Source organism: Talaromyces stipitatus, genomic scaffold (assembly GCF_000003125.1).
Source record: "Talaromyces stipitatus ATCC 10500 scf_1105507295491 genomic scaffold, whole genome shotgun sequence".
Classification (NCBI taxonomy): domain Eukaryota; kingdom Fungi; phylum Ascomycota; class Eurotiomycetes; order Eurotiales; family Trichocomaceae; genus Talaromyces; species Talaromyces stipitatus.
The window spans coordinates 879,765-902,273 of NW_002990122.1; the positions used below are offsets into that span (position 1 = coordinate 879,765).

General features: G+C 45.0%; 6 protein-coding genes across 6 annotated transcripts, besides 5 other annotated features; 3 read left to right on the forward strand and 3 right to left on the reverse strand.

Annotated features, from left to right (window-relative positions):
• Positions 1–1,162: 1,162 nt before the first annotated feature.
• Positions 1,163–2,158, reverse strand: TSTA_110370 (uncharacterized protein; the record flags this gene model as incomplete). Its single annotated transcript, XM_002488568.1, has 2 exons — positions 1,163–2,102; positions 2,124–2,158. 2 exons carry the CDS (start codon positions 2,156–2,158, stop codon positions 1,163–1,165), a joined length of 975 nt encoding a protein of 324 aa, XP_002488613.1.
• A 600-nt stretch (positions 2,159–2,758) lies between these two features.
• Positions 2,759–3,412: a mobile genetic element.
• Positions 3,014–3,280: a mobile genetic element.
• A 137-nt stretch (positions 3,413–3,549) lies between the features above and the next one.
• Positions 3,550–5,024, forward strand: TSTA_110380 (uncharacterized protein; the record flags this gene model as incomplete). The annotated part of the gene is made up of 4 exons (XM_002488569.1): positions 3,550–3,610; positions 3,962–4,250; positions 4,364–4,691; positions 4,755–5,024. The coding sequence occupies 4 exons, from the start codon at positions 3,550–3,552 to the stop codon at positions 5,022–5,024; spliced, it is 948 nt and encodes a 315-aa protein (XP_002488614.1).
• Positions 5,025–5,284: 260 nt separating this feature from the next.
• Positions 5,285–6,394: a mobile genetic element.
• Positions 6,344–6,961: a mobile genetic element.
• On the forward strand, positions 6,467–8,315 carry TSTA_110390 (uncharacterized protein; the record flags this gene model as incomplete). The annotated part of the gene is made up of 5 exons (XM_002488570.1): positions 6,467–6,703; positions 6,725–6,859; positions 6,988–7,172; positions 7,196–7,421; positions 8,088–8,315. 5 exons carry the CDS (start codon positions 6,467–6,469, stop codon positions 8,313–8,315), a joined length of 1,011 nt encoding a protein of 336 aa, XP_002488615.1.
• Positions 7,209–8,228: a mobile genetic element.
• Positions 8,316–9,649: 1,334 nt separating the features above from the next.
• TSTA_110400 (uncharacterized protein) lies at positions 9,650–10,532 on the reverse strand (the record flags this gene model as incomplete). Its single annotated transcript, XM_002488571.1, has 2 exons — positions 9,650–10,433; positions 10,483–10,532. 2 exons carry the CDS (start codon positions 10,530–10,532, stop codon positions 9,650–9,652), a joined length of 834 nt encoding a protein of 277 aa, XP_002488616.1.
• A 3,014-nt stretch (positions 10,533–13,546) lies between these two features.
• Positions 13,547–15,819, forward strand: TSTA_110410 (uncharacterized protein; the record flags this gene model as incomplete). Its single annotated transcript, XM_002488572.1, has 8 exons — positions 13,547–13,667; positions 13,837–13,893; positions 14,152–14,309; positions 14,364–14,530; positions 14,591–14,930; positions 14,978–15,155; positions 15,185–15,331; positions 15,725–15,819. The coding sequence occupies 8 exons, from the start codon at positions 13,547–13,549 to the stop codon at positions 15,817–15,819; spliced, it is 1,263 nt and encodes a 420-aa protein (XP_002488617.1).
• A 633-nt stretch (positions 15,820–16,452) lies between these two features.
• On the reverse strand, positions 16,453–22,150 carry TSTA_110420 (DEAD/DEAH box helicase, putative; the record flags this gene model as incomplete). Its single annotated transcript, XM_002488573.1, has 4 exons — positions 16,453–19,552; positions 19,605–21,355; positions 21,412–22,069; positions 22,122–22,150. The coding sequence occupies 4 exons, from the start codon at positions 22,148–22,150 to the stop codon at positions 16,453–16,455; spliced, it is 5,538 nt and encodes a 1,845-aa protein (XP_002488618.1).
• Between the last annotated feature and the right edge of the window lie 359 nt (positions 22,151–22,509).

Consider the following 22,509-nt stretch of genomic DNA (forward strand, 5'->3'; position numbering starts at 1 on the left):
TATTCTTATGTGAGTCCGAGTAGTCACAGATACCCCATATCACGAGGCACGGGAAGTGGTTCATTGCCCTGCTGCTTCCATTTCGAAGCAGAGAACATCCCTCTCAGCAGAAAACCTGTCTCGAACTAAAGCATCCTTCATCAGCTGGTTCGCAGTCGTAATCAAGCCAGAATGGATCGCTAGCTGATTCTCATCGCTTCGTTCAGGCCACACGATCAACTTGGAGTCGTCATCTCCACAGACTGCTTCACAACTCATTTCCTCGGAAGGATGGATAACATGTGTGTGGTATAATCGATCGCTAGTTGGGTCCGGTGCTTGTATTTCTCTCGCAGCTTTGGCCATCTTTCAAGAGTGTTGCTTACTGCTTCCTCAAGCTTGTGACCTTTCATTTCATATTCAGCGTCAATGTCACCCATTGCGGCACGAAGCAGGCCTGAAGGTTAATCTAAAAAACCTGTGATTCGGAATTCCTGATCTTGTATGGTTTTTCGAAAGTCATGCTGGAATAAACCATCCTTTCCATTGTATGTGCTCCTACCACAACATCGCCGAGCCAAATATCATGCTTTTTGCTGGGTGCACCACCATCGATGCCAACCGTAAGGTCAAACCTGATGTCAGGAAGCTGCATGCCATATCTCATGCGACACTGGCTGCAGCCGCGATAGCATATTCCCCCTTTGGTAGCTGAGCGATCACCACGTTGTGCTTCCCTATCTCACCTGGTGTGTAAACGTTGTTACAGTATCATTACCATATCTATATTCAGGCTTTTATGCTCTTTTCAGAGAAAGGCTTTTGCGACAACATATTCTGTTTTGATGGATCCCAGATCTTTGCGAGACGCACTCCATTTCAGAGGAATGCTTGAACAAGAGAAATGATAATAGTGTTCAACATAAGAAGAGAAGAAGTTTCTTCAGCAGTTCAGCCTTGCCATCAATTCACCCCGCCCAAAGCGTGATCTCTTTCTGCAAAGCTGTCACATTCAACAAAGCATACAGTATATTGTCTGAATGTACGATATCACTCTTTTTGTTTTGCGGTCTAGGGCCTCTTAAGTAAAAATTATTGTCATTCACGTCCTGATTAATTGTCCAAAATAAAAGGCATACGACAATATATGTAGTAGTTTTTCACATCGCAGTATCATCTAGAATTACCCTTTAGATAAATAATATTCGAAGAATCTAGTCATGGCTTGTCCAAAGAAGACCTGCCGCGTATCATCTTGTGCAGGAGGATCCCATTTCGTTAGCCCCAAATATTCAACCGTCCGAAGAGCCTCATTCGGTGATCTTGTCGAAACCAGGCATGTCAGGACGTATGGCCCTAATGTCATTATATAGTATAACCACTCCTCGACAAAGTTATATAGACTTGTATTATGTGTTTTCCGTGTGCCCGTCTCCGCTAAACTAATTTCATTCAACAAATTCGGACTTAATATCTTCTTCAACATATCCTTATTCGATAATGGATCAAGTGCTTCCCTAAGCATTTTTTGCAGACAAACCCAGATTTCGTTCATATCTAATAAGTCAGAAAGACTAAGGCCGTCGCCATTTCCCTTTCCGAATGCTGTCCCAGGATCAAACAAGGGTTCCTCTATGTTGAAAAGAGCCATATGTTGTTCGCTCTCTTCAGCTCCGCCTTTCAACCAACTAATCTGTCTACCGATTTCGGCGTGGCGGTCCTTTCCACACCCAAAAATTCGACAAAAAGTCCAAATACGCCAAAAGGCTCGGTCAACCTCAGTTGCACGGATGTCATCATTGGGATTTTCCAAGCCACTAATCGTCTCCGGCCTCAAAATTGAATGGCAACGGCGTAGCACTTGAATTTTGAGCTGTGCTAAAACCAATACGTCACGACCATAACACTGCAGGTATGAACTGGGAGTGTATTTAGGTCTCGGTCTTTCGGGGTCCTTTATCATATCTAAAACGTTCTTCCAGGGCGGAGTCATCTCTCTCAATTCCCATGCAGGAGGATTCATGCAAAACAGAGTCCCTTGTATTAACGACAATTCGTTTTTGCGATAGATTTCATAGAACTTCTTGTTCAATAAAGCGCATTTGAAGAGGTCCTCGAGGTTTCTAAGACAAGAGAGTATGCACTTAATAACATTGTCAGGAAAGAAGCCAGTGCTCATTCTTGCAGGAAAACCGGAGGCCTCAGTCTCAAAATAACCACAATTTTTCTGAAGAACCGATGCTTGCTCGGGAGCATGTAATCGATAAAGGCAAACCAGCCTAGCACTTACGCGAAACACGTAAATACTAAATAGTCGGTACAGTATAGAATGGAATTACTACTACATATATTCCTAGTTAGGAAAATGCACATGCCTGCAAAATCTCTGAGGATTCGCTCGAATTCTTACTTTAGATTTCTCAACTGCAAATATCTTGAATTTTCCTTCATTTCCCGAGACTAAGATACCGTATGGATGTAGAACCCCCTTCCAACCAGTTTTTTCTAACTACGCAATACCATCCGATTACTATTTTATTAATCGGTCATCTGATCACACTCATCCGGTATCTATATGGTATCGTGTCAGGTGCTGTTATGCTGGCCTCATACTGTTGTTTGGGACAGGGCTCTTCGTGGGAGAGTGAGTATGCTGAGATAACTTACGTACATTATTTTGTACACTATTCGCACGAGTGCGTCTTTTCTCGCTTCGCTCGTGAGAGGGAGCGATTCAAGATTAAGCACTCCGTATACAGATAATGTGCACATGATACGGCTACATTATCGAGGAACAGTGGTAGTAGTGGCCCGTCGGATTGCGAAACAGCGTAATAAAGATTTGCGGGATTATTATCTCCACAATCTATCAGATTTTCGTTCATATCATCTTGTCTATGTTGATGAGTTAGGGCGCGATAAGTGAGCTGGATTTAGACGTACAGCTTGGTGTCCTGTTGGTGTAACACCCGTGCTAGTCTCTCGGTTTCGCCGCGAACAGCGTTATCAGACCCTGCCGGCATATGCTCAGGACGGCGTTGTTCTCTCACGTATCTTCCAATGAGCTACTGATACTTCGGTATTCGAGGACTTTATTGAACAGTTACTCTATCGCTGTGGACGGTGGCCTGAGCATAAATCTGTGCTTGTGATGGACTATGCGTCGTTTCATCACTCCAAGCGCTTGGAGCAGATGTGTAGCGATTTTGGAGTGAAGTTGTTATACCTGCCTCCTTACTCTCCGGACCTAAATCCTATTAAAGAGATGTTTGCGGAATTAAAAGCCTTTATTAGGCGCAATTGGAAGGTTTATGAAGAAGATCCGGATTAAGGATTTGATAATTTCCTGGAATGGCGTGTGGACACGGTGGGTGCGAGAACAAAGAGTGTAGAAGGCCATTTTCGCCATGCTGGAATTACTGTAGAAGAAATATAGATACAGTCGCACCAGAAATCTCCTTCCGAATTGCATATACACATCATTTTCAAACCCTAACGCCAAGTACAGTCTACCGGTATATAGCTAGCGTGTTTTCAAAGGAACCAACTGTTCTCTGTACATATGCCAAGATGACCCGTAACCAGTCTATTTACGGATTAGTGCTCTTGGCATTAGGGTTCGAAAACAAATGTCTGTTTCCAATCGGGAAGGAGATTTCTGTTGCGACTGTACTGTACGGATTATGCAAACGACTGTATTCCAGCAACTGAAGCCATTTCTGTGAAAGACTGAATACGACCAAAACCGTGATCGAGGTGGTGAAGCTGAACAGGAGCTAGAAACGGCCCGATGGCAGTACCTGTTGGATTAGCTAAGCTGATCCAGCCAATCAGACAGATGAGATTTGTCAGCCAATAAGAGCGAGTCACACACTGATCCACCGAATAGGGGGTAAAAGATATCTTCCACCTTTACTGTACTTAGAAGGAGAACAAGAATCAAGGATTCCATACTCTTGCATACATAATTTGATACGTTGAGATAAACCGCTTGAGATTGTCACGTACAATCCAACAGTACCCGAAGGCGGTCCGCAGACGCCGGAAAACTCTGCACGGAATGAGGCCATCCCAACAGCCCCGGGTCGGAGACAGAACCACCAAGCAGAAACCCTACGAGCCCCAGTGGTTGAGTTTCCATCATTGGACGATGGCAAAAGAATTATATACCAGACGGTCGCGAGCCTCATCAGCAGCCTAAAGAAAGTCATTACCCAACAGACCAACATAATTAAGTTAGCAAGGGCAGAAATCCATGAAATCAAAACAGAGTAAATCACCCTGAGAGAACAAAATGTAAAATTGCAGGAGGAGATTCAAGAGCTACGCATCCAGATTGAGAATTAGGCAACTACAAACCTACCCCTAAAACTATGGGCTGCAGTAACCCCCAAAATCAGCTCATCAACGATCAACATAATCCTATGACCCCAGAAAGAACTGAACTACGTCCGAATCAGTACTGCACGGCCAAAGCAGCTGATAATAATGGAAATAACAAGGACAATTTCACTAGATCCCTGCCTACTGATGCTGCAAATAAACATATAAAAATAGCCCTATCAATCACAGAACCCACCAAAGAGGTACAGGTAGTAGGTATTAGCACCACTAAGACAGGTTATGTAATTAGATTTAGAGATGCTCAGTCAGCTGAAACAGCCCGGAACAACACTGAATGGCTAGAAGAACTGGGGAATGAAACCAAGCTGGTGAAACCCTGATTCAGTATTGTAGTTCACTGAGTGCCAATAGAAGACTTTGACTTGGACAAGGAAAAGAAAAAAGGAATTGAGAAGATTATGGAAGAGAATGACCTGGCTGAGAAGGGATTTGAAATCGACGATATTGCATGGCTAAAGAAGAAGGATAGGCCGCTGGGAAAGTCTGCATCGATGGGCATCTGGCTGAATACACCGGAGGCAGCAGAATTAATCATTAGTAATGGCCTCCTAGTTAGACAAAGATACATTGGAAGTGTGGAACTCTACAAAGTTGAACTAAAGAGATACCACCACTGCCAGAAGTTTGGCCATCTAGCTTGATCATGCAAGGAACAAGTGAAATGCAGCCACTGTAGTGGCCAACATAAGCAACACAACTGCCCTCTAGGAATAAGGCTAGGGTGTGCAAACTGCAATGGGGAACATTCTACTGGACATAAAAGATGCCAAGCACCTCTTAACCCGAATTCCTCACAATAATGTCATCAACACTACGTCTGCTACAGTTGAACATCTGGAAATCCAGGGCAGGAATGGAAGCCCTCATTAACGATCACTAGAGCCAGAGCCTGGATCTACTATTAATCTAGGAACCATCGATCACCACATATCGCACCTACGTTAACCATAGTGCTTGGCGACTCTATCGACCAACATACCTAAATACTGACGAGTCCACCTGATTCCGCAGCCTTCTTTATGTGAATAAGAGAATCTCGACCTCCTCTCACTGCCAAATCGATTGCAACCACCCAGATCTGGTGGCCATCAAAGTATGGACCGCAGAGATATAGTTCCTTATCTTCTCAGTTTATATCCTACCACTAGATGCACATCAAGCCACAAGCACGACCCCTGCTAAATCAGTACTAAAAGAGATTAAAAACACCATTGAACAGCACACTAGGGAGTCTAACAAATCCACAAGGCTTATTCTGGCAGGAGACTTTAACCGACTCCATCCGGCATGGAGCTACCGCCCTGTTAACCATGTTTTTACCTCCCAAGCGGAAGAGTTGATTAACTTCTTTCAGACATACCAACTCCAATAGTGTGTACCCCCAAGCACGCCAATATACTGGTCGCCAAGCTTCCCAGGGAAGGCATCAGTTCTCGACTTGACACTTACTAATGACCCCACAAAACTGATCAAATGCCAAATTTATCTGGACAACTATGGATCAGACCATCGCGGAACATACTTGGAATGGGACCTGTGACCAGAACGCAACAAAAGCTCAAAACCCAAGAGAGCATATGATAGAGCTGATTGGGATAAAATCAGCTCAACCTTGCCGGAGCTGCTCGGTCAAGGATCTGAGATAAACTCCGCCGCAGACCTCGTCTATGAAGTTAACCGACTGACTGAAGCGACAACGACAGTCCTTGATTGACACGTCCCTTTACAGAAGCCCTCACCCTACTCGAAACGATGGTTCACCCCAGAACTCAAATCCTAACAGATCATAGTAAACCAAGTACGTAGAAGATGGCAGAACAGCTGTGCTACTCTAGGCAGTAGCCACCCAAATACCACATCTCTCTTCAACGACATACGTCAGAAACGACAAGAATGGATTAGAACTATCGAGAAGGTTAAAGCCGCTCATTGGAAGGAGTTCCTAGATAAGGCCCAAGAAGACCAGTGGAAGTGAGCGCGCATCATCGTGCTGAGGAAGTCCAGGAAGCCAGACTATGGTTTACCAGAAGCATACCAACCTATCTCTCTACTGAATACCCTGGGGAAGATACTAGACGCCGTCATGGCTCGCAGACTGTCATTCTGGGCTGAGTCCTATAAGCTACTTCCAGACACCCAGTTTGGAGGCCGACCAGGACGGAACACAGAACGAGCGCTCTTAACCCTGGCAAACGCGATTGATCGCGCATGGCTACGGTTAAAGGTGATCACGCTAGTGGCATTTGATCTCAAAGGGGCATTCAATGGAGTGAACAATTTAAGCCTTGATGCCTGCTTGCAGGCCAAAGGCATTCCAACCGTAGCTAGACGCTGGATCTAGAGCTTCATAGAGAGCCGGTACACTAGCATCTCCTTTGATGATTTTCAGACGGAGATCTCGCCGCTCAAGGATGCTGGTCTGGCACAGGAATCCCTACTGTCCCTAATCTTATTTGGATTCTTTAATTTAGACCTGGTCGACTAGCTAGTCGACCACCACAGCAGCGCGTCAGCTTTTATCGATGACTATTTTCGGTGGCGAGCCGGTCACTCTGCAGAAGACAATGTCAGAAAGATTTAGGAAGAGGATATCCCCCGCATCAGTGTTGGTTGCTTCGTGCAATCGAGATGCCTGGCACTGGTATGCAGCAAGGAGAGGTCACGTATGGTTTACACGTGACCTCGTCAAGCAAGGACTATATAGACCGCGTCAGGGCCTCATTAAGACAGATAGACACAACAGAACACAGAACCCAAGAATCACCTATTGAGATTGACTCAAGTGCTTCGTACGTACGCATATGCACCTTAGTGCACCCACAAAGGCATGGGCCCGACGGATGGGATCTTCATTTAATGTGAAGAAAACAGTACTAATCCACCTGACAAGGTCCAAAAGGCAGTATGGTGTCAGACAGATCACAATAAATAGGATGTTAATCAAGCCAAGCGATATAGTAAAGCTTCTAGGCGTGATCTTTGATAAGGAGATGCGGTGGAAGGAACATGTACAGGAAGCAGTCAAGCAAGCAACCCAGGTAAATATTGCCCTGGGGGGACTCAGGCATCTCCGCCTAGAGCAGATAAGATAACTGTACTAAGCATGCGTGATACCAATTGTGGATTATGCATCCACCGTCTGGCACAACCCATTAAAGGATAAGATGCACCTGAGAATGCTAGGAACTGTACAACGAACCGCTCTTATCTGCATTCTCTCTGCCTTCAAGATGGTATCCACAGCAGCCCTAGAGGTGGAAGCCTATATGCTACCAACCAACTTGTGACTTAAATAATGCGCCTAGATAGTAGCTGCCTGTCTCATCATCCTTCCAGAGGATCATCCAGGCTATATAGTAGTGACCCGAGCAGCAACACAGAGCACACATATAGGAACTGGACTTCGATTCCCTCTAGCAGAGACCCTGCGGACAATGAACCTCACTTGACTTTAGGCCCTGGAAATAATTGATCCAACACCCCAACCACCATAGCAGACACTAGTATTTGTAGAAATTAACATTAAACCAGACTGGGATAAAGCCAAAGATAAAGCATCTGCTAGACAAAAAGCATCTGGCATCACAGTCTTCTTAGATGCATTAGGCCAATAGAACGCACTAGGAGCCACAGCAGTAGCACTAGACTAGAATCACAACATCATCCAGCACTGGAAAGTCTGCATTGACTCCATGGAATACTAGTCGGTATATGCAGCAGAGCTTATAGCAATATACTATGCTATCAGCCTTATCCTTAAGATTGCAATAGAAAACCAGGTCGCCCGAGCAGGCCAACACGAACTAGCAACTATCCTTAGTGATAGCATGTCAGCACTCCAAGCCACATTTACATTGCGATCACGAGCTGCTTCATTTAATCACCGTTACACAGGTTGGCGGCAATTCCCAACATATCAAACTGGCCGCTGATAGAATATCCTGCAGAAACCATATTCGTCTGAGCTTTCCTGGATTGAAGGTAGATGTGCTAGAGTATTCTAGATGCACATCAAAGAGAGGAGTCAATGAAGCTGGACACTTCCATTATCTACTAAAACAAAGAAATACAAAGAACATCTAAGATTATAATCACAAGCTAATTGTTATATCAAATCTAAAAAGAATGGTTCTCCCATAGTGTGATTAATCAAAAGCTTTACATAATAACAAAGAAAATGTTTCTCATTCATATGATTCATCTACAAAGGGATGCAAAATATCAGTGCAACATATATGTATGTTATGTCATCAACTGCTGTTCGTCGTTGGAATAGAGTAGGGTTAGGGGTAACTATAACCCTAACCTGACGAGAATTTGCCCGGTTTCAAATAATAATAACTGTAACAGCACTAAAGTCTGAAACATTACACATGATATCTGTGACAAGCCACGAGTCACACCAATTAGGTGGATAACCTGATACCTCCTATTTTATAGCGACTTCTTCAGACCATACCCGCTCGGCTGGAGGATGATACTGTTTTAAATCAATAGAATGGGTCATTTGCCTTGATAGCTGCACTATCATCCCATGCGTTAGCACCAAGACTCAGTAGTGGTTTCCAGGCATACATCAGCCTTCATTTCCATTCTCTTGGCGCACGAAGACGCTTGATTGACCTTCTTCATTCACTCGATATATCACTCAGCTATGATAGTATCCTACGTTACCATAATGAGATTGCAAAAATTGCACAGGTGTGTTAATAGTGACCCGATATTTCTCTACTGATATAGTATTAATCAACGGTAGTTATCACTCCAAACCCAAGCGCAAGAGGCATCTCGTCGTCTTATCGTATGTTTAGAAGCATTATCTCGGTCGCCGGTTGTCCATGCATCAACTAAGAGTATAATCTCACCCTCTTGTTGATCTCTACATGCGCGTCCACCACGTTGCAGTAGAGTTGCTGTCAGAAGATTTCTTGGAATGCCATATAACACAGACTGTCGTATATCAGGCAGGTTAACACCAATTCCAAGGGCCTCTGTTGCAAATACCGCCCTAATAGTTGATTCGGTTCCTGGCTTTCGCATTTCGGACGTGATATATGCCTTATCCACTTCGTGTGTGTCCCGGGTGTATGTGACCACTATATCGTGGCAAACCTATTCGGTATATTTGAATTGTTCGTGAATCTGGAGATACTCCGTCATATAATCAAGCGCTGAGAAGAGTTACCTTTTTGAATCGAAGAGGACAACTGTCTTAGGAATCTCGTGTGGTTCGATATGGGGTCGAGCTTCGCTCTGAGGGTTAGGATCAAATAAAAATCGTAACGCGGTAAACTTCGCGCGTTGACGCTGAGGTATTACCCCAACCCGATACAGTATTCATCTTGAAGTTTCCCCGTTCCATCAAAACCTTCAGGGTATGATGATCGAGTGTTGCGGAGCAGGCGAACCAAGGGACACGAGGGCCTAGTATAATTCGAAGCCTACCAATCTGCGCATATTCAGGCCGGAAACCATCGCCCCAATGATGGACAAGACGCGCTTCGTCAATCACAACAGCGGCAATACGTTGATTGATTAGAGACTCCTCAAAAATAAATCGCATCTGCGGGTTCGCTGACAACTCAGGGCTTAGTAGAATACGAGTGTATGCCTCCTTCTTGATGTCCGTCATCAAACCTATTTTATTGGTGTTTTTCTCTAGGAATAATGGACGTCCACCCCGACGTGAGATACACTCAGATTGTTCAGCGCCAATTTGGATTAAGGAGAGGATGACAATAGTCATAGTTTTATCAATTAAGATTGATAACGCCTGTGGAATCATACTCTTGCCGAATGAGGTTTTTACAATCAGGATCAAGTCACCACAACTAAAATTAAGCTGAAAAAGTGCATGCAGCTGTCCAGATCGAGGTGCATATGGATAAAGTAGTTGTATAGCCTCGGAGAGGACTTTCTTCTGTATATCCGGTGCTTGGTTGGCTTCATCCCGGATCATCCGCTGAGCTTGTTGCACCTTGTCCGCTCGATCCAGGTTAATCTCAGGCACTGGGGACCCCGGAACAGTGGTGGGTGGCTTTTGAAGTAATCTGTCACGTTGACGTAGGACTTGGTATAGTGTTAATTGACCTGGCGCACGAGATTGCTGCGATGTTCCAGCAGGGTGTCGGTATAGCCGGGGGGCCCATTTTCAGCAATGTATTTTATCGCTCACAAGTGTAATTCCCAAGGTAATTTTGGATAGCAAAAAGTTAAGCATTAGGTAAAGCGGTTCCTGCTTTTTTATATATTTATTAGCCATGTACTCGATGAGCTAAATCTTTCTGAATTTTGTTAGGGCAAAAAGTGAGGTTCTTAAAGAGAGAATTTCATGTACAACCAAGCCCACAGCATACCTAAATCGTGTATCAAAATATTTGAAATTAATCATAAATTATAATGTCACCTATTATAGTGTATAAACTAATGTTGTGGTTGAGAAATGACTCTTGTTGTTGATACCCAAAATTGTTGTTTTGTTAGCATACGCGCCCATACGCTCGACAAGAGCGCGGCGCGCCATATGTACTACTCAGCGCTCAGATTATGATTGATTGATTGATTAATTCATCTAACCGTCCCAGCCGCCCCACAGGCAGCTATGCGGCATGTACTCTGGTTGACCCCGGTGATTTTGTTAGGACGTGTTTTATTCTGAAGTCACACAAGATCATGTAACGTAATCGGTAAGCGAATTGGTCACGTAAGCGAGTTGGTCACTTCTTCCCGAAAACGCGCTCTACATTTATCTTAAAGATAAATTTCTAACCCACATACAAATTATATACAAAAAATTAAGTACTAATACGATTAGGACATCCAGTTATCTTATGTCCTGCAACACCACAACCACTGCAGCGAAATTGACGTCGTACAGGTGGATGAGAGACTGGGAGCTCAAGCTCGGCCGGAGCAGTAGTAACCGCTCGAGCATGTCAGTCATGCACAGGTATAGTTATTCTCACTCTAAATTCTCAAGTGGCCGCTCTAATGGGAACTCATGCTCCCAAGGATTTGTATAAAGGTTGAAAAAGCCACAATACTCTGTGTTCCTTTCCATTATCTTTAGCAAATGATGCAAACTCTGGCCTCCAATGTATCACTGACACCACGAGGCAGTGAAGAGTCGCATGTTGTTCAAGGAAGTGCTTGAAATTATGATTTAAGTTGCGGATCCGGACTCTCAGTTCTCGGAGCTTTTGCAGGATTATCTTTTTAAGATCCTCGAAGGAGTTTATTGTCAAATATAGCTTATTGAGGTTCTTCTAATACGTGAGAAAACCAAGTGATTCTTCCTCACGATCTCCAGTGATGGTTAGCTCTCTTAGGTACTCCAGTTTTCTAGAGAGGAGAGATTGTATTTCTGGTAAGCAATTCCTATGGTATGTGTCATAAATAGTTGCTCCCAGACTCAAGATTCGAAGGTCTATCTTGGGGTTTTCGGATACTGCAGTTAGGATAGCCCACATGGCACTCTTCTCAGGTTCAAAAATACCATTGAAAGTTCGGGCTGGGCAGCACTGGCATTTCAAGTAGGTGCACTTGATAGAAATGACATGTGTCCCTGATTCATGTAGAGCGAGCTTGAGTTTCTCTAATAGGCCGTCATCTCCTGCAGGAGACCAGTCACATTTGATAACCCGTACATTGCACCAGAGGCCCGCATCAAGCCAAGCTTGAACATTTGTAGCTTTGTTATGGCAGATGAACGTAGAAAACAAAAGCCGGTTTGTTTCGGGCACCCACATTTGACAGACCAGGCGGCACATTTTCAAGTCACTCGAGTCAAGGAGAGGTAGAATCATCGGTATGATATTCGAGTAGAAGGCCGCCCGTATATCTGTACCATCCATATTGCTGATGCAGCAATTTTGACCAGGGTCCAGAGCCGTTGAAGCGATGGCAAGATCACTCTGAATTGCCAGGCATGACGGCTGAGCGCGGGTTCCCTTCCGTTCCTGGCTTGGAGAAAGGCTACTGAGCCGCCAGCGCCGTATTAGGAAACCATCTCAACATCAGATGTTGGAGCTAGATACGGAAAGGTGCCACACACAAAAGTCTCGCAGATGACAAGTCTTACAGCGATTATTTTTGTCTTCAATCTCAAAGCAATGTCAGTGTGTGCTAGAACTTTAAGTTGGTTGACCACATTTCCCTTCCCCTAAAGAATCTGGACCATCGTATATATTTGCTAGATCACGCTTTGACCAGACTGTTAACGCGGTTGTCCAATAGCAGCTGATGCTGACTGATTGCTGCTGAGGGGGATCACTTGTCTGTTACAGACCCATGGCGGAATACGTTTCAATCCTGCTACAGTACTATCGCTTCCAGCTGGGCTGTGTATGGGCTTTGTTCTATTATCCTTAATGCTTCCACCCATGCCCACTGTGGCGGACGAGTTCGTGGTGATCAGGATGCCTTCTACACTATTGGCGGTCTCGATGGCTTTCTCTCTGTCATGTTCACATCCTATCTGCAGCCGATCTGTCCAAGGTGACGTTGCATACGCATTGATGGTCTCCATTTGATCTATTACCACCCTTTCTGGTCTCTGCGCTATTCCTTGTAGCGGAGAGGAAAACCTCCGAGTCACTGTGAACCTCAGCGTCGTCAGCGGGTTTGTTCTACGAAATATGCAGATATCAGCCCATGGTTTTGTTACTTTTTCTGTGCGTAATTTTCTTAATGAACATATATTTGCTTCAGCTTCTACAGTACCACTGCCATCGCGACTGTCCGAAAGGCTCCTGTAACTGTGAATAGCTGCCTTGCGGTCCGTGGGGGTAGCATCTTTGGCCTTTTCAAAGCCATAGTGGCCTTTAGTCCTGTTGTTGCTACTCAAGAAATTTGTTACTTGTAGGGTAGTTGAGATCTATAATTACCCCCTGAATTTTCGCATGCTCTTTCAGGTCAACTGACTCTCCTTTGGCTGTGAATGTATATGTAGCCCTGCTTGATTGATCTGCATTTCAAGCAAAGTGTACGATGGTCGTCTTCAATCCCTATTAGTAGCAGTGGAAATAATGTAGCCAGCAGCTCCTCAGCTGTTCCATTTTGTCAATGCTGGTATTTTGTCCATTCTCGGTGTATTTCCGTGAACCCCTCCCTTTAGTAGCGATTTACCAAGGGTACTTCTCAAAATAGCGCTTGAGGTAGCTGAATGCCTCGATGGCGGCCAACTCCAGATAGCAAACAAAAGACTGGTGAATCGAAACGTGGTCGAACCAGTAGGGCAGGTGAGTTACCGTTAGCAAAATCCGGTGAGTATCGATTGGTGGCAGGTAAGTAAACGACCTGAAGGCTCGCCGACGCGGCGGAACTTGTAGACGTGCTCTTTAGCTGAGATACACAATGGCAACATTTTATGAGCCTACAAAAGCCTCATCTGGCGATCTTTATAGAGAGGCAAAGTCGACCGCCAATGAGAGTAGCTGCATAATATCGTTACAGTATCAAGTCTAACTCACGCGCACAACGTCATCCCCACTGGTGTCCATGACATACAAAGTAGCAGGCTGATTGACTAGTCCTAGATGCTGTTGCCTAACATCAGTATTACTGTACCAATCACTAACATATTGCAAGTCTGCAACCCCAAGTCTGCTTTGTTTCAATTTTAGAATGAATTATTTAATACAGTACTATGTATACTACTACGTAAATATGCCGTTGCTTATCTCTGTAGTACGCTCTTTGTTCACAGAATTTTGCTTTGTTAGAGAAGGCTGGGATGGAACTAAATATATTAGAACATTGTTACCCCAGAGTGTCTGAGTTCACCAGGCAGTCTTCCTTACTGCAATTTCATGTATCACCTCTTTTATCCATCTGAACTGAGATTGATTCTATCTAAACCACGCTTTACTATCAATGGAAGTGATAGATCTTTGGACGCTAAAGTATGGATCAATAAAATCACCCAAGTCAGCGTTCCTTCCTATGGCTATACTTGTCTATAGCTCTTTATCTATGATTAGGCTAATGATCTTGTTCAAGCTCAACTTTTCAGTGAATCAGTGATTGGTCCGGATGTTAAATTGAGTACCCTTCCAGGTTCATTCAATTTATTTGACTCCGAAGAAGAGAGCACCCAAAAGTTAGTTCCATCAGATCTTCCAATTCGAGGGGCTCACAGAGTAGCAAGGTATGCTTCCGTACCTTCCAACAGGTTCATGAGCTTTTGACTGACCTAGCTACATATCAGTGAAACCAAAGCATTCTTCTCATTCAGAGAAATGGCAGGGATAATGCACCCAGTAGACGAAATAGGCAAGCAACGGTATCGTGCAGCGTGCGACGCCTGTCGCTATTCTAAAGTTCGCTGTTCTGGTGGCTGGGTTTGTATTCGCTGTAAAAAGCACGACTACAAATGTCGGTACGGCGTTGCACATCGACCAGGCAGGCCGAAAGGAAGCAAGAATAAGACGACCTTGGAAAAGTTGGAGAATCTTCAGGCAGCTCAACAGAGAATGTACGTTCCAAAGGCTGAGAGTGGAGTGGGATTTTCTAAGCCGGAAAAAACAATAAATAATAGTATTGTAAGAGTAGGTTCCCCATATCTATGTCGGCGCGGAATTAACTGTCATATTAGTCAACCCCTGGTAATTTCGGCCATTCCGCGCATATAAAGATGGGGAACTATGTTTTTGCCAACCCAGAATTCTCCGTGTACACTTCACCTACTTTCGCAGGAATAGGATACTACAATACTCCTGAGAACGACTATGAAAATATTTCACCTGCAATAGCGCAAAACCTGCCTTGGCCAAGTGACACTCGAACTACTGCATCTGCACAGTCAGATCTGCGGACACTACCGGATGGATGCAGCTGCTTGGATGGACTCGAGTCCAGTCTAAGACAAATGTATGGGCCCTCACGATGTTCCCATCTGACCGTGGGCCCAATCACAGGCCCTTTGTCATTGTGCAAAACTCTTTAAGCTGTACGTACTTGTGCTGGAAAATGGAGAGAGAACTCGTGACTTCTCATTGTAGGCTCATCGCACTTTTGACATTCTCAATCACTTTTTCATCTAACCGGCCGAAACAATACAGTATCGAATCTTACAGCAACAATACTAATTTCTCTGGCTATGTGTGCAGTTGTGCTTCAATCTGCATGCTCAAACTAGAATTAGAATTAAAGGTAGCTTTGTCAGGGATATCATCTTCAACAACAATGAATTCTCCTTGTCATTATCGCCAATACTTTTCTCGCTGACCTCGATGCTGTCGCTATGATTTTCCGGCTCGTGCTCCGTAAACGAACTGTTTGGGTCGCTCATAATTATACGAGATCACAGTTCTCTTATATCATATTTACCTAAATATTTCAGATCATGGTAGCGGTGACAGAATCGAAGATCCAACACTCCGCAACATCATGTTGTACAAGCTCTACAACATGATTTCCGAGGATTTGAGGTGTTGAAGGTAATCCACGAGACGAGAGCTTCGATATATGATTAAAAAAACTTCTTGTGCATCTGCAAGGAGTTTGCGGTGCATGGAAGTTGCTTCCTGTTTGACACGGTCTGGCCTTTATACCGGCGCCTTAGGGTCGAAGGTTCAGGTTGTATTTCCTGGCAGTTTTGGCATATTGAGGCTTTTTTTGCGATTCTAGATCACTAACTGCCTTCAAAATATCTGCTTCGTTGACCGTATTATCAAATTTCGAAGGTCATTTGTAGGAGTGGGGTAAAACGGGCATATAGTGATTGGGAATCCTTTGGATAAAGGTCTCCATCAATAAATGTAATATCGATCGGCATTGTTATTTGTTATTGATACGCATTGATTCCCTATTGAGACGTCGACGGGGCAACAGATGTTTGTATGAGGCGGATACTACGTCAATGAGTGAATATGGATGGAGGTCTAAATACGGACTGTTTCCCCTCGATAGATAGTTTCCCTCTTCATACTCACTTTCTCGTCAAAGCTGGTACCCTATATATAGTAGAGAATATTATTCATTTAGATTAGTCGTATATTACATATACATTAAGATCGGTTCCTTCCACTAGAATCTATACTCGCTAGAAATATCCTCTTGAAGGCCTGATCACGCCCACATAGCCTTGAACTTTTCGTTGAATTCCACCTGAAGCATCTTGAACGCCTGGAGAACTTGTAAGAGTCCTTGACTACTAAGAACTACATCTGTATCTGGAGTCAAGAAAGGATCAGCGCTACCGTGATATTGTGTAAACCCACTGTCTCCAGTCTGGGAAACGCGATTATCTTCTTCATCGTCAATCAGATCATCATCCCAATTCTCGAGCACGTTTGCCTTCGTCTTAGCCAGTCGAATGGCTACGGGTTTGACTGGCTGCTTTTCCTTGCTGGGTGGCAGATTCATAGACGTAAGCTGGTTCTCAACCGACCCCAGTGCATTTTCATCCATTTCCTCTTCTAAGCGATCGCCGCTACCAAGTGTTTCCAACATATCAACATCTATTCTAGGAGAGAGCTTCATGAAGTTCTCCAGAGTCGTTACGATGGTGGCAAGGACAAGAGAGAAGTCATTCAAAAAGGACCATAGGTCTCCCCGGCGAATCTTGTTCTCGTTCACCAGAGCATGAACGTTCCCATGTTTGAAGAAGTCGTATAGGTATGCATTTAGAGGTGCTTGGCCATTCTCCGGCGCAACTTGGACGTGTGGGATAGCGGACTTCTCAAGCCATACTCCACTTCGGACCTTGTTGCAGAGGTCACGAATACTGTTCCATTCGTCACGGTGCCCAGATAGCGCGATAAAAGACGAGGTAACTTGTGTTGGCTCAAGAAACGACATTAAAGTGCTTACTTCCTTTGCTGGTTCGTTCCCTCCGCATTTAGTTCCTGTTAGAGGAAGTGTAGAATCGCTGTCATGAATATGCTGCTCGATGAAGGTGGTCACATATGCCGAATATACGCTCAACGTCTTCTCATTATGAGAATTCAGTATCGCCGCTGCACTCCTAGGTAATTGTGGCAAGATTACGACGGATGTGGATTTTTCTCTAGCCTCCCAAGACTCGAGTACACTTGTTGGGAGGGAACGACGTCCGAACACATGTGACAACACCAACATCAGCGTGCGAAGTGTTTCATTAGGTGATCTGTCGATATTTTTGCAGAGTCGGTGGAAATAACCGTTACTGAGAAGTGCATGGAACGCGAAACTGGAGTTCTCGGTGTAATAGAGATGTGCAACCATTCCGGCAAAATTCAAGGCTCTTCCCTGTCTGTCCAAAAGCCAATTTCGGCGGAGGTATTCAATTGAAAACCGCAAATGATGCAGTACCGTGTGCTTCGACTCTGGTCCACCTAAGTATACCATAGGGCAGGAGAGAATCGAGTTGACTGCCTTGATTGCGTATGAGGCCTGATTCGACTCGTGGAGTAGGATAAAGAGACGTAATACCAAGCTGGTAGTGATCGGAAAATGTCCATTTAAGTCGGGCAATCTGGAGCTCAGCAAGCGGCATACCTTCTGGTAAGAAAGTCCCTGGAAAACGACATTGCCCAGAAAGTCAAATCCACGACGACCGGCGCGACCAGCTGCCTGGCGAAAGTTGAGAGCTGTTAGATAAACCGAATCCCCGCTAAACACGACCGTCTTACAAGGCATATTGACACCCAGTGCCAGCGTCCCGGTGGCAATAACAACGCGCAGATAACCCTTCCGGAAAAGAATTTCGCAGACTTGGCGATATCTGCGATTCATGCCCGCATGGTGGACACCAATCCCACGCTTCAGAGCACTAATTAGTCGCTCAGGAACTTCGAATATACGGAGCTCTGTAGCATAATTTTCGAACTCGGAAGATGTGAGCTTCATTTCGTCCGCAAAATGGAATCCTCGAATGGGATCCTCGGAATTGAAGGACTCAAAATGGCTTGATTCCTTGGAGGCCATTTCCCTCATAAGCTCTGATTTTGATATTCTTTGGTTATCGCCACCAGCTCGTCGTCTATATTTGCTTTTGGGTTCCTTCACGAGCAGCACTTGTTTCTCCCGAGCCTTCTGCCATTTCTCGAACTTGGTTAGTTTCTTGTGCCATTCAGGACTAGTCTCTTTCCAACGTTTTTCTGATTCTTCAAGTTGATTCAAAAGATGATCACAAATTCTCTCGCAGTTTTCTCTGTCGTAGTTAAAGAACAAGGCTGGGAGGGCATCTTGGTCATGGAGTGAACATATCAGTGGCAGTGTCGTATCGCATATATTACTCTTCTCGATGACAGCCGGGGTAAGAGATCCATGGAATTCACCGGAGACTTGAAGTTCAGGATTGGCCGTTGATAATGTCTTCGATAGTTCCAGAACAACTGCCTCAAAGGGGGAATTGTCATGGCTCATCCAATCTGTAACCACCGCCTTCAACTTGGTCTCCCATTCAATAACGTCAGCTTTCTTTATAATCTCTGGTAAAGCGGTTGTAGGATCCAAGAGATCATCGATAGGGAATGTGTCTGTGGCATGCTTCTTCATCACTTTCCATAGCATAAGACAATCCCGAGGCTCCAAGCTTAAATCCTCAGGGAGGCCGCGAGAGCGATCAATGAGGCTAGCAATGGGGTGTAGGAAAGCCATGCTCGGACTTTCATCAAGCCCAGGAGCAGAGAGTTTAGGTGGGGTCGAAAGCCCATTGAACAAAAACTTGTTTGGCGGATTATAGATGAATTTCCTCAGATCAGAGTACCGGGTTTTGTGCTGGATCATTCGTAGATCCAAGCCATTTGCTTTCTGGGCCATTTCAAGCCACTGTCTAAACTCCTCTGGGTTACCGACTGTCGCAGACAGTGCAATGATAGGACAAGGAGCTAGAAGTAGCAATTGCTCCCAGATAACGCCGTCCTCCGCCTGGCCAATACAATGGACCTCGTCAAAGATAATACGCTTGATGCGGGGTGACCACGACTTCGCGTTCGATGGAGCGAGAAGCATGATCTGCAGGATATGAGGCACAGTGATTAGCACTTGACATCCAGTTGGATTGTTTATGCGGTAATCGCGTGTGTGAATTGCCCAAACCGATTTGCCCGGCATGTTGTTGAAAGACTTGGAGAACCTTGCCTCAATCTCCGCAGCAACTTGGTTGACAAGTGCTTTTGTCGGAGCGACATAAACCAGTATTCCATCATTATCGTCTTCCAGGATCTGTTTGATGGCGTAGAAGCTGCACCTCATGTATTAGTGAAGGCCGCCACATAGCCAAGGGGGAAACTTACGATATGAATGTTTTTCCAGCGCTGGTTGGCGCTACCACAAACAAACTTCCTCGGGCATCAATCTGATCAAGAACCTCTCGCTGCCACATATCCGGCTCAAAGTCATGAATGCGGGGATCTCGCGTTGAGCCCATACTACGGTCTATGTATGGACCGGCGTAAAACAGTTGGAAGTCAGGCGGCGATAGGCCAACACTAATGTTAGCAATGTTCATATCCAAGACAGCAAAATTGAATGTCATTCTGCGCTTTCCATGTCGTGGTAGTTCAAGGTCTGGAAGTTTGAGTGCCTTGAGTGTGGTTTGTATGCACTGAGCTATTTCCTCGGTGACGCCATGTTTTGCTTTCGCAATCTGCTGAATTGTATGCCAGATCAACGCAACTAGAGGCATTGAAGAGTCCCGGCACCGACCGTTGCATTTTCCCTTCCACATAAGGACTAGAGTGCTTGTCATATACGCCAGTACCTCCACTTCAACAGCGCTTCTCTTGTCCGATGGTAACCTCTCGAGGTACTGTCTTACCTGAATATATCGTGTAGAGTAATCAAGCTCACTGTCAAATATCTCGATAATGGATTGCCAAGCAGAAAGATGTCGCTCGGCAATTTCATCATGTTTCCACTGCTGTTGAGTGGCGATTTGGTCTCGAATTACATGTTTTCCACCAATTTTGCGCCCCGAAGACTGAGGGCCACGATTAATCCCGAGCTTTGATGTTGAGTTCTCTCTACCTTTTGAGGATTTGAGATTCTTGGGCACTTCCGTCTCTCGAGGCTTCACACATACTGTCTCGGGTTTGAGTGATCCGCCCACTGCGTTCGTGAGACTTGCAGCATACCGTCGCACATCCTTCATGAAGAACTGGTAACGGCGGGTTATGAACGTCTGTCTAGCAGTGAGCTGGGGTTTTAGTTGTGCATTGAGAAGGCCCTTGTGGTTGTGCCAATGACTGAGCTCCTGGAAAATTCGTGACGTGGTTGAGCTAACGGTGGCTTCAGTGCAGTCCCTGGTTATAATGGAGACGGGCTTCAGATGTGCATCAACAATCGGATTGCTGAATGGCAGCACGTCTGTGGCTTTTTCTCTGAGCGCACCAACAACCTTCACTGATCGTGGACTGGGTGGGTCGCAACCGTACACCCCTGATGCCGCAGATCCAACTGCCGATAGGATGTTAATGTCAAACATGTCTGAAAGAACCATTCTGAGCAATTCGAACTTCTTCAGAGCGGCTAAACCGAAAGAATCGATGCTTTTTGTTCGCTTCAAAACGCTCAATGTCTCAAGAAATAGATTTCCATCAACAACATCGCCTAAATCACAGGGGCCTGGTATCTGTGTGATAAACTCATTCCAGAATCTCGATGTAAGGACATTGACTACTGCATTGGCATATTGTTCAAGGAAGGCCTCGCCTGCATGAGACCGTTTTTGGACCACGGCCCTTTCTACAAGTCTGCATTCGCTCAGTATGGCAGTGTGTAGCAACAGGGCACAAGCCTCCACAATACCATAGTCAGAAGGCGAAAGCTCAAGTCTCATCATCCCAAGGGCGATTACTGTCACCCACTCACTCTGAGTCAGTTCTACTTCTCGCTGTTTGACCATTGCCGAGATATTATTGGGAACTTGATCGTCGATATTGGTTGGAGAGAACGAGGATGGGTCTGGAGACGTCGAGTGATAGGTAATAGACTCACAAATGTTTCGGTCACGCGAGACAGAGCCCTCAAGTATCGTCGACATGACCTGCATATGTAAGCATTCTTGCAGAGTTCATGTTATCTTATAGCGGTGGAACGCACCTTTGAGTTTCGACACTCCAAGCTATTGAGAATCGAGATATTGTACCCATGACAGATAAACCAGCGCATCATGGACCGTAACATCGTCTTTCCTGGCCAATCACGCGAAAGTGGGCTATTTGAGTATTCATCCTGGTCCGATACTTCCAAATAATCGTCGTCTGACTGTTCCGTATCAGAATCCTCGGATAGTTCCGCAAACCCCTGAATATTTCTAGGGTTTGTACCATCGTGACACATTAAGAAGTATGCACCAACGGTATGGAGGTATTTTTCAAAGCTACCACATCGATAATCGTCAAAGAAGTGTATCTCGATTGAAGGGACCGAAGCTGGGAGATTCTGCGCTAGGTGTTGTAGGATTGCTTCTCGCGCAAGGCGATACTTAGGCTGTAGCCTTTCATCGATATTTGGAGGGATGCAGATCTGCGCATGATTGGAAAAGAACACGACATGGAACACACATTTGCGTTGCTTGAGCTGACTAAGGAGCTTTTCAACGAGATATGTGATATGCAGTAGCTGAAGGCCATGAGAGAAGTCCAGGTTCTCGTCAGAGAAACACTGTAAAAGTAGCGAGTCTCCTTCAATGAGAAAAAGCTCATCTCCTGCGTAATCTCCAACCAGGTCCAAGATACGAGTGGTGAGACCATCGAACCTACAGAACAATGTTATCCTGAGACGGGCGAGACTAATGTTGGATATCTTACCATTTCAGAAGTTCCTCAGCCTCTTTCATCATGTGAAATCCACTCGCAGGAAAGGCTGGTTTGAAAAGTAGAGGGTGATCGAGATGGGTGTCAAAGCTAAGATAAGGTAGGAATACAGGAAAAGCTCCAAGCTAGGAGGAAGATGGAATTTGAGCTGTATTTATACAGTGCCAGATCTTGTCTTACCGGGACTGCCCGTCCAATACTAATATTTGCGCTTTTTTCGGCATCCCAATGTGTGAAACTGCAACTTGTGCCCTGTTGATTCGTTTGTTTTGACATCTACTCTTCACTCGTACGTTCCAATGGAGTATAAGGGCTCATGGGGCCAACCTAATAAGTTTATCCTTCAACTCCTGCAAAACAAAAGCGAACTCTTCAGAGTGTC